This window comes from Tamandua tetradactyla, chromosome 2 (assembly GCF_023851605.1).
Source record: "Tamandua tetradactyla isolate mTamTet1 chromosome 2, mTamTet1.pri, whole genome shotgun sequence".
Classification (NCBI taxonomy): Eukaryota; Metazoa; Chordata; class Mammalia; order Pilosa; family Myrmecophagidae; genus Tamandua; species Tamandua tetradactyla.
This window is the reverse complement of record NC_135328.1, coordinates 13,033,548-13,047,113: the sequence shown is the minus strand read 5'-3', so window position 1 is coordinate 13,047,113 and position 13,566 is coordinate 13,033,548. Positions and strand designations below refer to the sequence as shown.

General features: G+C 40.7%; 1 protein-coding gene across 1 annotated transcript; it reads right to left on the bottom strand.

The window, feature by feature from the left end:
* Positions 1-593: 593 nt before the first annotated feature.
* On the bottom strand, positions 594-1,541 carry LOC143659095 (olfactory receptor 8H1-like). The gene has a single exon (XM_077131694.1). The coding sequence runs from the start codon at positions 1,539-1,541 to the stop codon at positions 594-596; it is 948 nt and encodes a 315-aa protein (XP_076987809.1).
* Positions 1,542-13,566: the final 12,025 nt, after the last annotated feature.

Below are 13,566 nucleotides of genomic sequence, written 5' to 3'. Positions count from 1 at the left end.
TGATTATCGTTGTCAAAATTTTATTAGTGTTGTATTGAAAACTGTCCATTTATCATCTGATATAAACAGAAACATTACTCTATGGATTTATAATTATTGATCTTGTAAAATTGAGGAAACTAGAATTAAGCTTTCAACAATTTAATAACGGATATACAGCTAAAAGTGGACAATTCTGGGATCTAAACCTTGGATTTTTTTAGTCCAAAGCAGCACATTTAAGACCATGCTATATATTTTTTCTACAGAATAAACAGAATGACTTCTGACAGAGCTTTCCATGATAAAATGTTCTGAAACTGGATCATGGATTGGGATTTCTGTGATAAAATTTCAAGGATACCACCATGTATTTTCAAAATTTTGCACATTAGTTGTTCTTAAAAATGCATATATTTAAACCACAGGACTAACACATTCATGGCTTTTGTATACTATGTAGATTTTTAACAACATATTCTTTGAAATGTTCCAAATTGCATGCGGTCAAATAGAGGATGGTTCCACAGAAATTCAAACTAATTAAAGGATGTTACTATATTTAGAGAATAAATACCCAAATAGTAAAAGAAGAAAAAAGTTCACCATCACTGTCATTTCAATTGCGTGGAGCCATCTCTCTTCTGCATGACTCTAATGAGAGCATTTTTCACTTCCTTGTTCCTAAGACTATAAATGAGTGGGTTCAGCATGGGGACAACCATAGTATAAAATACAGAGGCCACGTGATCCTTTCCCAAGGAGTAAGACTTCTTCGGTCTTAAATAAGTAAAAGTTGTAGTGCCATAAAAGACAGTGACTCCCAGGAGGTGGGAGGCACAAGTAGAGAAGGCTTTGCGCTTTCCTGTACTGGAATTAATTTTCAGGATAGTAAACAGAATGGACCCATAGGACACAAAGATTGTGGAAAGAGACACCATTACATTTAAACTAGTGAGAATAAATACCATGATTTCAGTGTCATGAGTGTCAGTGCAGGACAGGACTAAAATTGGGGTTAAATCACAGAAAAAGTGATAGATTACATTGGATTTGCAAAAATGAAAACTGTTAACATAAAGAACAACAAATAATGATTCAATAAAACCCATCATGTAGGGCCCAGTGATGAGGGCATGACAGAGTCTCGTGGACATAACAACTGGGTACTGAAGAGGATTGCAGATAGCCACATAACGGTCATAGGCCATAGAAGAGAGAAGGAAAAGTTCAGTGATATCCAAGAAGAAGAAAAAAAACATCTGGGTAAAGCACTCCATAAATGAAATATACTTGTTGGCAGTCAATAAATTATCTAAGGTTTTAGGGGTGATGACCGTTGAGTAACCAAGGTCAAGGAATGACAGGTGACTGAGGAAAAAATACATGGGGGTGTGAAGCTGGAGATCCAGGTTAATTATTAGTATCATCCCGGCATTCCCAAACAGGTTAATAAGGTATATTAGGAGAAACAGCAGAAAAAGGACCCGCCCGATTTCCTCAGAGTCTGTCAATCCCATAAGGATGAAGTTGGGCATATTTGTGTCATTCCTACTCATCATAATATAATTCAACTGTTGTAAACTGTTGAGAAATAAAAGATGATACTTTGCATGAATGACCTCAAAACCTTTAGGTTTATAAGAATAATTTGGCATTTGAAAAAAAAATAGTGTAGTCATTTTAGGAATTCATACTAAGGAGCAGTTTGCAAAATGTGACTGAAAAAAAATTTTAGTTTGACTGTCAAATAGAAATTAGGTATACATGAACATCCGAATACTATATAATAGAAAATCATATATGTGTATATATATTGCTTAATTAGAATGAACGTGACACTGTTATATATATTTCCCTTCATGAACCCATTAATCCAGATGAAAGCATTATAACATAGTTATTGCTATTGAACATATTTTTTTAGATGAGAAAAGGGGAACAAAAGTTAAGTAACTTACCTAGTGTCCCAATCATTAAGTATTATTGGCTCTGTGATTCTACCAGGAATAGTTGTGTCCAGATATCATGCTCATAAAACTGAATTCAAAAGTATATTTAATTTCAGCAAAGCAACAAAGCTAGCTAGGTAATACACAATGATAGAAAGTTTTAATACATCATTTACTATGCTTTTCAATCCAAAATTATTTAGTACAAGTGACAGATCAGGAATTTAAACCTTAGGTGGATTAATATTATAGATCTTACATTTCTAATAATTTTCAGAATGCTTGTTTTTAAAATTTTTTAAACCAAATCTCTTCCAAAATTTTATTTTCAACATGTACAAATTGCTTGATAACTCTGATTCCATCAATTCTAATTTCCATTTCTACAAATTTTGGCATTACTTAGTTAAGACATACATGATATGTATATGCATATCCTCCTAATAATATCCCCATTATTTTTAGATAAACTAAAATGCTCTAACTTTGAGATTAATATTTACAAGGAGTCAAAGTGGGTGAAAAACTCCTTCCAGCATTATTTATCTTGAAATTTTTTAAGCTCAAGTTTTTATCACAATAAAATATAGAAACCATATAAGAAGTCTGCACTTTCTGTGATAACGTATGGTTTCTTTGAGAGAATTTCTGTTTAATTTTTTGTGCATGTATTTTTATTTTTGAAGTAAATACATCAGCTTAAAATTATTATTTAGGTTCTGGTCAAATAGAAAATTCACCTGGAAATTATGTCTCACCAGGAAGCCACTATGTCCACAAGCAGATGAAAGACGTTCCTGTTTTTAACCTGATAATGCCATGGTATCTCTTATATTAAAGAGTGCGGATCACGAAACATTTGGTTATCTCTGGGACCAATTTCCAATGAAGATTGCTTGGCATGATGCCAAGGATAAACATTCAAGGACTAATACATCCACGTTAGGCTTGAAATTCTGTTGTGATGCTCTAATCTACGGCTGGTAAAGAGAGAAGGTATTTCTATAGAAATAGTTGATATTTGCCAGAAAGTCCAGAACTTTAACCACCACGAATGGGAATAGCACATTTTTTACACTGAGCATTTTTATACTTAAAAGTGTGAAAACATCATGGGAGTAAACATTGTCCATTATTCAAAAATTATAATGTCACAAAATTCAAAGAGGAAAAATAAAATGTGTTCATGGATGTTTAATTCTTAGATGTACTTTCTTCTGATTGTTTTCCTTTGTACATAAAATACTTATTTATAGGTATACTTAGGTGTCTACATAATTTTTATCACACTGTATTTTCAGTAACAACCTGATTTTATTATCAAACTTTTATGACACACCTTGACTTGTTATATCAGGCTTTTGTAAAACCCACAATTTCACAAATTTTTCATTGACTGTTTGCAGGATGAAAATTTCTTTCTACGAGCGCTCAGCAGCTAATGAATGGGTCCTTTTGAGATATGACAAAGAAAATATTATGGAATTTTTTCCAATCAGGTCTAGGGGTGTGAAGTAATTCATCAACACAACAGATATACTGCTATATCCAGCCACAAGCATTTTGACTTTTACCATAGTAAAAGAAAAATGAGAGAAGAAATTAAAGTCAGGGCTGCCCTGAGTAAAGTTTTTTTTTAGTTATGTAAATGGCAACAATCTTTTTCCTCTGTCTACTCTCAGGTAAAAGGCATTCTTGTAAATCTTTCCTTATTTAATGATAATGAAGTCAATTTCCAGGTAGATTTAGAATCAACACCCATAAGGAAACTGTTTATACAGTAGAATTTTATGAGAGAATTTATGATACGGAGTAAGAATTCAATATACCATATTATATATTTGACAAAAAGAGCATTTGCAACTCTTCAATTCATCAAAAATTCACGGATACTGACAAAAGCATTTTTTGCAGATTAAAAGGCTGGGATTAATTTATTTCACAATGGGTGAGCTTGTGATTTAAAATTTCCTATGTCAATGCCACTTTAATAGTCTGATTACTCCCTGTAAAATCACTGTGAGGTAGTTTTTCTTCCCAACATTGAAATCAATTTTTATAGTCATTAAGTTAACTTTCAAATAGCATTTAATCAAGGAAAGAATAATTTACAAAACTTTTTATGACTAAACTTTTTTGCTGAATCTTTATTCCTAAGACTCCAATATATCATCTTTAATAGTTAAATAATTTTGTCAGAAGATCAGGAATATGAAACTATTTTCAACAAAAGTAGAACTTTATCCCTGACAATTACTCAATGTCATTATTTTCTTTAAATTTTACTCCTTTTAATCCTCTTAATTTTATGCGTTTTTTAGCTCTACTAAGGAATTTTATAGTTTTCTAAATCATTGGCTCTACTATTATTTTATACCCTCATATTTCTGGAGTACAGAGGTCTACCTTTTGTAATAGTACTACTCTGCATAATTTTATTTATATACTTATATTTATGGGTATATATTTCAATGTCCTTTTAATATCCATCTAATTCTTATATAGCTGGGTCTTACTGTTCAATAGAGTCAATTAATGGCCATTTAATTTGAGTGTTTAGACCACTTACATTTAAAATCATTTATGTGCTATTTTCATTTTATGTCATATAATTCTGAAATTCTGGTTCGTTTCTCTTGGCTCCTTTTTGGTTAACATAATATTTAATATTGAATTTTATTTCTTGTTTTGGATTTTTTAACCACACTTCCTTGCATTATATTGTTAGTGTTTTCTATAGGTCGTAAAATTTGCATCCCTACAATATTTTTGTGCACTTAAGTTTATTATGATTGCTTCCAGACAACCAAAATGGTACCATAAGACACTCTAGGGTCTGTTCACCCACAGAATCTTTGATAAACCACAATAAAAGACCAGCCTTCCTTAAAACTCCAGAAAGCAGTTAATTACTATAACAGCGTGAATCCTGAAGAAACAAAATGCAATTTAAAACTGGTAACACACACACACACACACACAAAACCTGGTAGCACAAGCTGGTCTCTACACCAACCCCTCCCTGACAAGCTGTGGAGTCAACCTAACCTCCTATTTCGGTTACCTGACTCTGTTTTGGATGGATCAGAGTAACCCCTATGGGCCTACCCTGTCGCATCCTGAAAGGCTGACCCAGGAATCCCATCTTTGTCTTGCTCTTCCTAGAAAATTGCCCTGCATGTGGTAAAAGGTTGCAGACAGTTAAAGCCTAGAAAGAAAACATTCAAGAAGGTCTGGCGCAAAAGATTTCTGGCTATAAGACTTACAATAGAACACCTTGAAGTAGGGAAAGCCTGTTTCATAAGGATAGGGAAAGCATTCCAATTCCAGTAAATAATGAAATTTCTAAGGTCCTAGAAAAAGCCCCAGACAAGACAGAAGTTCTGTAAAAGAAAGGACCCATACTTTTGCCTCATGCTATATTTTTAACAGATCTGAACTCTGAAGAGCACCAGCCAGCACAGAGACAATTTTCAAAGACAATGAAAGGTGTTTTATGCATTGATTTTTTGTTTGTTTTGTTAATTCCTGACAATCAACGATACATTTGGCACGTAACTAGCTGGTTACAAACTAATAAACAGATAGCTCAGGTACTAAATCCCATAGCTAAAAAATTAAAATATTAAAATATACATTGTGAAACCAAAGTTTACAAGACAAAGAATAAATTATGGTCCACACAAAAGAGCAAGATGAAACATCAGAAATCTTAAAAGAAGAAAAGAAATTGGATATACAGAAGATACACTCCATGAAATCAAACATAGCACAATTAAAAATATCCAGGCTGAAGAGAAGAAAGAAAAAAAAGATCGAAAAAGAGGAACAGAGTCTCAGACACGTGTAGTACACCCTGAATAATAATGTAGTGAAAACAGAAGTCTTAGAAGAAAAAAGAAAGGGGCAAGAGAACCATTCAAAGAAACAACAGCAGAAAATTTCTCTAATTTAATGAAAGGCATGAACACACATTCAAGAAGACAAGAAACAATAAAAAGGATAAACTTGAGAGGAACCATGCCCAAGCAGTAGTAAAGCTGTAGAGTGCAAAGATAAGAAAAGAGTTCTGAAAACTACAAGAGAAAAGCAATGTGTTATGTCAGAGGCAGTCCCTATAAAGTGAACTACTGATTTCTCAGCAAAAGCCATGGAGACATGAAGTATTTAAATGCTGAAAGAAAAAAATCATCAGCAAATTTTATATGCAGCAAGTCTGTCTTAAAAATGAGGAAGAGATGAAGACTTTACCGAGTAAGCAAGAGCTGATGGAGATGATCACTGCTAGACCTGTCCTATAAGCTACAGAAAGTTCTTCAGACTGAAAGGAAAGGATGGGAGACAGTGTATCAAAGCATCATGAATGAATAAAAATTCCTGGTAATGGTAAAAAAACATGAGGGTAATTATAAACCTCTGTATTATATTGTATTTTTGAGTGTAACTCAACTTTTTATTTGTACAGATTCTAAAAAAGCACATGGTTAATACATAATTGCAATTCTATGGTTTAGTATATTTAATGTGTAAAGATATAATTTGAACAAGGACAACAAAATAGTGGGGGCTTAGTGGATATAAGAACACCGTTGTTTATGCTATTGAAATTAAATTGGCATCAGATAAAATAACACATAGTTTTAGTACATTGTGTTTAAGCCCAGTAGTAAAACCACAAAGAAAATATCTATAAAAAATGAAAGATGGAAGTGAAAAGACAATGAAAGTACTACGATACAAAACATAAATAGATATGAAAATAGACATTAATAGAGGAATTGAGTGACAAAAATGTACAGAACTAACAAAGTGTAAATAGCAAAAAATGGAGAAGAAAGTTCTGCATTATAAGTAATTTATTTAAATAGAGATGGACTAAACTCTCCATCAAAAGGCAGAGATTGTAAAATGGTGAAAACTTAATGCAAAAAGGATAAAGTCTCCATCGAAAAATAAGAGATGTAACTTAAATTCAAAGACAAAAATTGGTTGACAGTTAAAGGATGGAAAAACATTCCATACAAATAGTAACCTAAAGACAGCTGGGATAGCTATAATAATATCAGATAAAGTAATCTTCAAATCAAAATTATCACTGATAAAGTCACCAATTCAGCCAGAAAACATGGCGGTTATAAATACATATACACTTAAACAGCAGAAACCTACAATAAAGAAAGAAATATTGATACTTTTGAAATGTAAAATAGATGGTTCTATGGTCTAGTAATAAACTTCAATACAGAACATTTAAGAATATATAGAAAATTGATAAGAAAATGGAAAACTGAGAGAATCTATAAATCAATTAGAACTAAGACATATTTAAAATATTTCACAGAAAAGAGCAGAATACACATTCTTCTTTAGTGCACATGGGTTATTCTATAAAATCAACTATATCTAGGTCATAAAGCATTGCACAATAAATTTAACAAGATTGAAATCATACAGAAAATTTTCACCAAAAAGAAAAATGAAAACCAAAAAAACTGAAACAATGCTAGAAATCAATAATAGAGGGGTAACTAGAAAATTCACTGATGTGGAAATTAAAAATTACAATTCTAAACAACCAATGGGTCAAAGAAGAAATAAAAAAGGCAAGTAGGTGTCGGTAGCCGTCTCGCTCGGTGTCAGGTCCCCGGCCGGCGAGGGAGACAGGGGGAGAGAGACGGGCACAAACAAAACGACTCGGGCGGTAAAAACGGGTTCGAGACACACGGCGGTCGTAAGCACAGGCTTTTACTGGAGTCAAGCTTGCATACTCTCAGGCAGATTCCGCGCGGGCGAAATATCCCGCGGGGGGACAACCTCTATGCGGCCGTCAGGTACGGCTCCCTGTGGGTCGTCTCCGCCCGCTCCGTCCGGGTAATACCTTATATACATAATTCGAACCCAATAGGTTACAGCCACGTTTACAGGGGTGATTGGTAGATCGGGTTGGTGGGTGTGTGTGTCATAAGCGGAAGCAGGATGCGGGCGCCATCTTTGCTCACTCGATGGGCGGGGGGAACTCTAGAGCAGGCTGCAGCGCGTCCACTAGGCCTGACCCGGGAGGCGGCTCTCCACATCTCCCCCTTTTTTATTTATTTTGACCCAGTGTCTCCATTGATGAGTGAGCTCCCGTGGGCATGAGCTGCCCACTACATGTTTTGGTGCTTTGGGGAGTCTGGACTAGGCTTGCTAGGCACCAACCAGAATGCCTCCTCATATAGAGACCGGAGAGCCCGTAAACCGGAAACTACGTGACTCTCCCTGCAGTGCTTCGCCTCGCAACTGGGTTATGAGAGGGGCAGGAGAGCGGCAACCAGAGTCGGGAGTGCCACTGGTGTCTCTGTGCAATGGCTTGAGTCTAGTCTGGCCAGGACCGTGACTCTGCCTAGAGATCAACTCATGACTAAAATTATGACTTCTGGTGCCGCCTTTTATACCCGGGACGTGGCCATGGGCTTTGCGGCAGACCTTGCCTTCGAGCGTCCCACCTTGAGTGGCTGGGATGGGTCATACGGTGAGGGGGAGGACTTATTAAAAGGCATATGCGAAATGTTGGTAGTTAAAGGCAGATGATGAAGGCTTAGAGACTGACTACGAGTGTAGAACTGAGGAGAGGCGGGAGACCCAGCGGAGAAGGGGGCCAGTGTCGGGGGGTGATGCCATAGGCCCCAAAGGAGGGTTTCTTCTCCTTTGCTCACTGTGACTGTACTAAAAAAGCAAAGGCAAGTTAGGAAGAAGTTCATAACGGGAGAGTGGGGGGTATTAGAACTGGTCCCCTCTCTGAACGGTCGGAGGGTGACTTGCACTTTTGTTGTCATCTTGTCGGTCGCCGCCATCATCAGCAGAGTTGGAGGCCGGGTCGGACGGTTCAGGTTGAAGGTTTGCTGATTTGTTGGGCAGCAGTTCCTCGGCGCCCCCGGGCGGTGTCACGGTTCTCACCAGTCTTTCTGGAACCCACACTGGCTGGCGTCCTGGTTCCTGGGGAAAGACACAAACAGAGCCTCTGGCCCAGCTGAGCACTGGGTCAGGGCCTTGCCATTGTCCTGACAGGACATCCTTCCAACGGACTAGACCTCTATGTGGAGGACTCGGAGTAGTGTGCTGAAGAGCAGGTGTCATTCCTAGTGAATTTTCATTTAAAAAATTGTACGTAAATAAGGCTATAGACAGTTGAGCCTTTGGGGACAAGCCGTGACCTATCCCCCCTTTCTGTTTTCTAAGCAAGTCTTTGAGCGACCTGTGCGCTCTCTCGATGATTCCTTGCCCCTGAGGGTTATAGGGGATGCCATGTTTTAATTGGACATCCATGTTGTCACAAAATTTTTGGAAGGATTTACTAGTGTAGGCTGGTCCGTTATCCGTCTTTAACGTCTTTGGCTTACCCCAAGCTGCCCATGCAGCAAGGCAGTGTGCAATGACGTGGGAGACTCTTTCTCCTGGTTCAGCAGAGGCAAATAAAACTTGGGAACATGTGTCTACTGACACATGTAGGTACTTGATCTTACCATACTCTGAATGATGAGTGACATCCATCTGCCAAGTATCCCCTGGGGTGAGACCCCTAGGGTTGACCCCAACCGAGGGGACTGCTCTCTGCTCTGCACAATTGTTGCAGGCTCGGACAATATCTCGAGCAACTGCACGTGGTATGCTGAACCGCTTAGCTAGGGTACCTGCATTGATGTGAAACTTGGCATGGAACTCTCGGGCTTGTTGATATGGCACCAGCGTAGGAAAGATGTGCAGCTGTCGAGTGGCCACATCTGCGATATGGTTTCCCTGGGCCATGGGGCCAGGTAGACCTGTGTGGGCTCTAATATGAGTTATGTAGAAAGGGTGTTGTCTGACACGTATTGTTTCCTGTAATTTGGCAAAGAATGATTTTACTGGGGATGAATGTTTAATGATGCCCACCGTTTCTAAAATTTGTACAGAATTTACAACGTAAGCAGAGTCAGAGACAACATTTAAAGGTTCGGAAAAACTTTCCAGGACTGTAATGATGACCTGTAATTCTACCCATTGAGGCTTTTGTGGTTGGAAGAGCACTGTTTTGGGAGTGTCCCCTTCCACATAGTATGCTCCTGAACCGGAGCTGGAGCCGTCCGTGTACACGGTGGGGGCGCCCACTAGTGGCTTAGGCGAAGTTACTTTAGGAAAAATTACTGGGTGTCGAGTAACAAACTGCAAAAGGGGGGCTTTTGGGAATTGATTGTTAATGCTTCCTAGAAATGTACACTGGAGGATGGCCCATTGATCTATGCACCCAGTGAGTATCTCAAGTTGCTGGGAAGAGTAAGGTACTCTGAGGTTTTCAGGTTGCTGGCCAAAATGTTGTATGGCCCTTTTAATTGATTCTAAGGCCAGATCTGCAACAGCTGTAGGATAGTGCTCTAGGACCTTTTTTGGGGAAACTCCAGGGTGAACCCAGAGTAATGGTTCTTGCTGCCATAGCACTGCCGTGGGCTGTAACTCTGTCGGCAGCACGCAGGCTTCAAAAGGCTCACTGGGGTTTATTCTTTTCAGAGTAGCGCTGCTGAGCGCCTGCTCCACTCGGTGCAGTGCTTGCCTCGCCTCGGGAGTAAGGTGCCGGGGCGAAGTTATGTTTGAATCTCCTTTTAACAAGTCAAATAGAGGTACTAACTCAGCGTTGGGTAATTTCAAGTATGGGCGAATCCAATTGATGTCCCCCACAAGTTTTTGCACGTCATTTAGGGTGCGTATGTTATCTAGCCTGAGCGACATCTTTTGGGGGGAGACATGAGTAGACGTGACTTGTGCTCCCAGGAAGGTAGCGACCTCTGCCATCTGGATTTTTTCAGGGGCTATTTCCAGACCGGCCTTTCGGAGTTCAAGGACCATATGTGACAGCACCATCTCGAGGAGATCTGCATCTTTGTGAGCTAGCAAAATGTCATCCATGTAATGAATAATTTTTACTTGGGGGAACCGCTGCCGAGTGTCGGCCAGTTTTGCAGCAACATACAACTGGCACATGGTAGGGCTGTTAGTCATGCCCTGGGGCAGGACTGTCCACTCGAAGCGGTGACAGGGCTCTTCTTGGTTAAGAGAGGGCACAGTAAAAGCAAATTTTTGGGTATCCTCAGGGTGAAGTGGAATGGAAAAAAAGCAGTCTTTAAGATCCAAGATGAAAATGTGCCAATGCTCTGGTAGAGCTGAAAGAAGGGGCAGCCCCATCTGAACGGGTCCTAAGGGCTCCATGCAATTATTAATAGCCCTTAAATCATGCAACAGTCTCCATTTGCCTGATCTCTTTCTTATGACAAATATAGGGGTGTTCCACGGCGATGTGGAGGGAATGATATGGCCCTTTTCTAGCTGTTCTGACACTAGGGCGTGTAACGCTGAGAGTTTTTCCTGTGGCAGGGGCCACTGAGGCACCCAAACCGGGGTCTTGGTTTTCCACCTTAGTCTTATAGGTGTGGGTGGGAATCTCCCCTCAGTGGCCCCTAGGAAAAACCCAGGCCTTGTTTATCATAATTGGAGGCAGCCTGAATAGGCACTGTGCGCCCCTGCAATGAGGCACCTAAGCCTTTGCCAGGGACATACCCCATTCCTTTCAACAGACACTTAGAAGTTGAAGAACAGCCGCTGGTCAAGGTAACATCCATCTGGGCTAGAACATCTCTTCCCCATAAGGACACGGGCAGGGCTAACACATAAGGCTGAAAGCTACCTTGATGTCCTTCTTCATCTGCCCAATGAAGGGCAGTTGCACTTAGCATGGGTGCTGAGACCTGGCCTATTCCTCTAATGGTTTCCTCCGCCTTGCACGTTGGCCAGGCGGGGGGCCATTCTTGTTGTCTTATGATTGACCGATCGGCCCCGGTATCAAGCAGGCCCAAGAAGGATCTGCCTTGTACCTTAATAGTCAGCATAGGTCGAGACTCCAGGGACATATGGAGGCCCTCAAAAACCTCTCCACTGGATCCAAACCCCTTAGTTCCTCTCTGTCTGGTTTTACTCGGAAAGAATGCATGTAAGCTGGGCAAGATCAGGAGCTGTGCCAGCTTATCGCCTTCTGCAATGACTAGGGTGCCTTGCTGAGATTGAACCATAACTTGGGCATGGCCTGTGAAATCCGAATCTACAAGTCCTGGTATAACTGTTAATCCTTTCAGGGCTGTGGATGCTCTTCCCAATATGAGCCCCACAGTACCAGCCGGTAAGGGCCCCTTGAAGGAGGTCCTCACCAACTGGACACCCATGGAGGGGGTTAGTATGAGTCTGGAGGTGGCACGGAGGTCCAATCCTGCTGAGCCAGGGGACGCGCGAATTTGGTCGGATGCTGTGCTGTCGAATGGCATGCAAGGGGGTCCGTCGAGAGGGCGGACCCCCTCTGCCCGTTTTTTGGAACCTGCTCAGGGCGGCCAGAAATGCGCTTGCCCTGCGCATCGAAGGCTGACCTGCAGTCCTCTGCGCGATGGGGTCCCTTACGGCAACGGCCACATAATTGAGTCGCCGCATACGGTCTACCAAAATGCTGAGTAGTGGGTGGTTGGTTTTTATTGGGACAGTCTCTCTTAAGGTGTCCCGGCTGGCCGCAGAGATAGCATCCCTTAGGTCTTGTCTCTAAGGCTTTTGGTTTCTTAGTAGTTACTTGTAGGGAGCTGGCTAGCATGGCAGCTAGGCCTGCATTAGTTAGCGGACTACCAGCGTCCCTGCAGAGCCGAACCCAATCTGTTAGACTTTTTCCTCTGTTTTGTGCCAGGATGAATTTACATTCTTTGTTACACTGTTCAAATATCATCTGTTTAACTACAGTCTCAGCTACCCCTGGGTCTGAGAAAACTCTCTCAGCTGCAGTTTGCATCTTGGCCACAAACTCCACGAATGGTTCAGTGGGGCCTTGATGTATGCTGCTAAGTGAAGTTTGAGCTTCTCCTTGGCCTGCTAACTTTTTCCAGGCTCCCACGAAACAGCGAAAGATCTGTCCGTAGACTTCCTGAGGGAACCCTGTTTGATTTTGGGAGTGGACACCTCTCCCTAACAGCATATCTACATTCCATCCGCCATGTCTCCCCGCTGCATTTCTCGCGGCTTGTTCCTCAGCTAGCTCCTCAAACCATGCTTTCCAATCTATATATCGGCCCTGTGGTAAACAAGCACGGGCCAGCTGAAAAATATCTGCGGGTGTATGATTCAGGGCGGAAAGGTTTTCAACCATATTCAGGGTAAAAGGGGCATTGGGGTCATACTGATGGATGGACTGTCTCAACTCTTTTAAAATTTTGTAATCATATGGCTCATGTTGATTATTGCCCTGGGGATTGATAATAACCGGGTACATTTCAGAGTCTGGCTTAAGCGGTTGGTAACCACCTGTCATACCAAAAGGTCTAAAGCTTGAAAAAGGAGTCCATTTCCAGAAATGTCTCTTTATATTGCCTGACGTCTCAGGACCTCGAGGGCCTACGTACGCAGGCGGGGAGCACAACTGTAATTGCCCTTCCCCTGACCAGCCTGCAGGGGGCTCCGGGTCTCGCAAAGGATAGCTGGTGCAATTACCCGATGCGGCCACTGGAGGGAGCTTTTGGTAAGGGCCCTTGGCGGAACTATCAAAACCGTCCACCGGAAGCCGCCGCGTTCTTAGGGGCGTAGCAACAGGCGCTGGCGG

What these genes read in the sequence shown, in the direction of transcription:
- LOC143659095 (XM_077131694.1), bottom strand. Translation starts at nt 1,541, where the DNA reads ATGATGAGTAGGAATGACACAAATATGCCCAACTTCATCCTTATGGGA.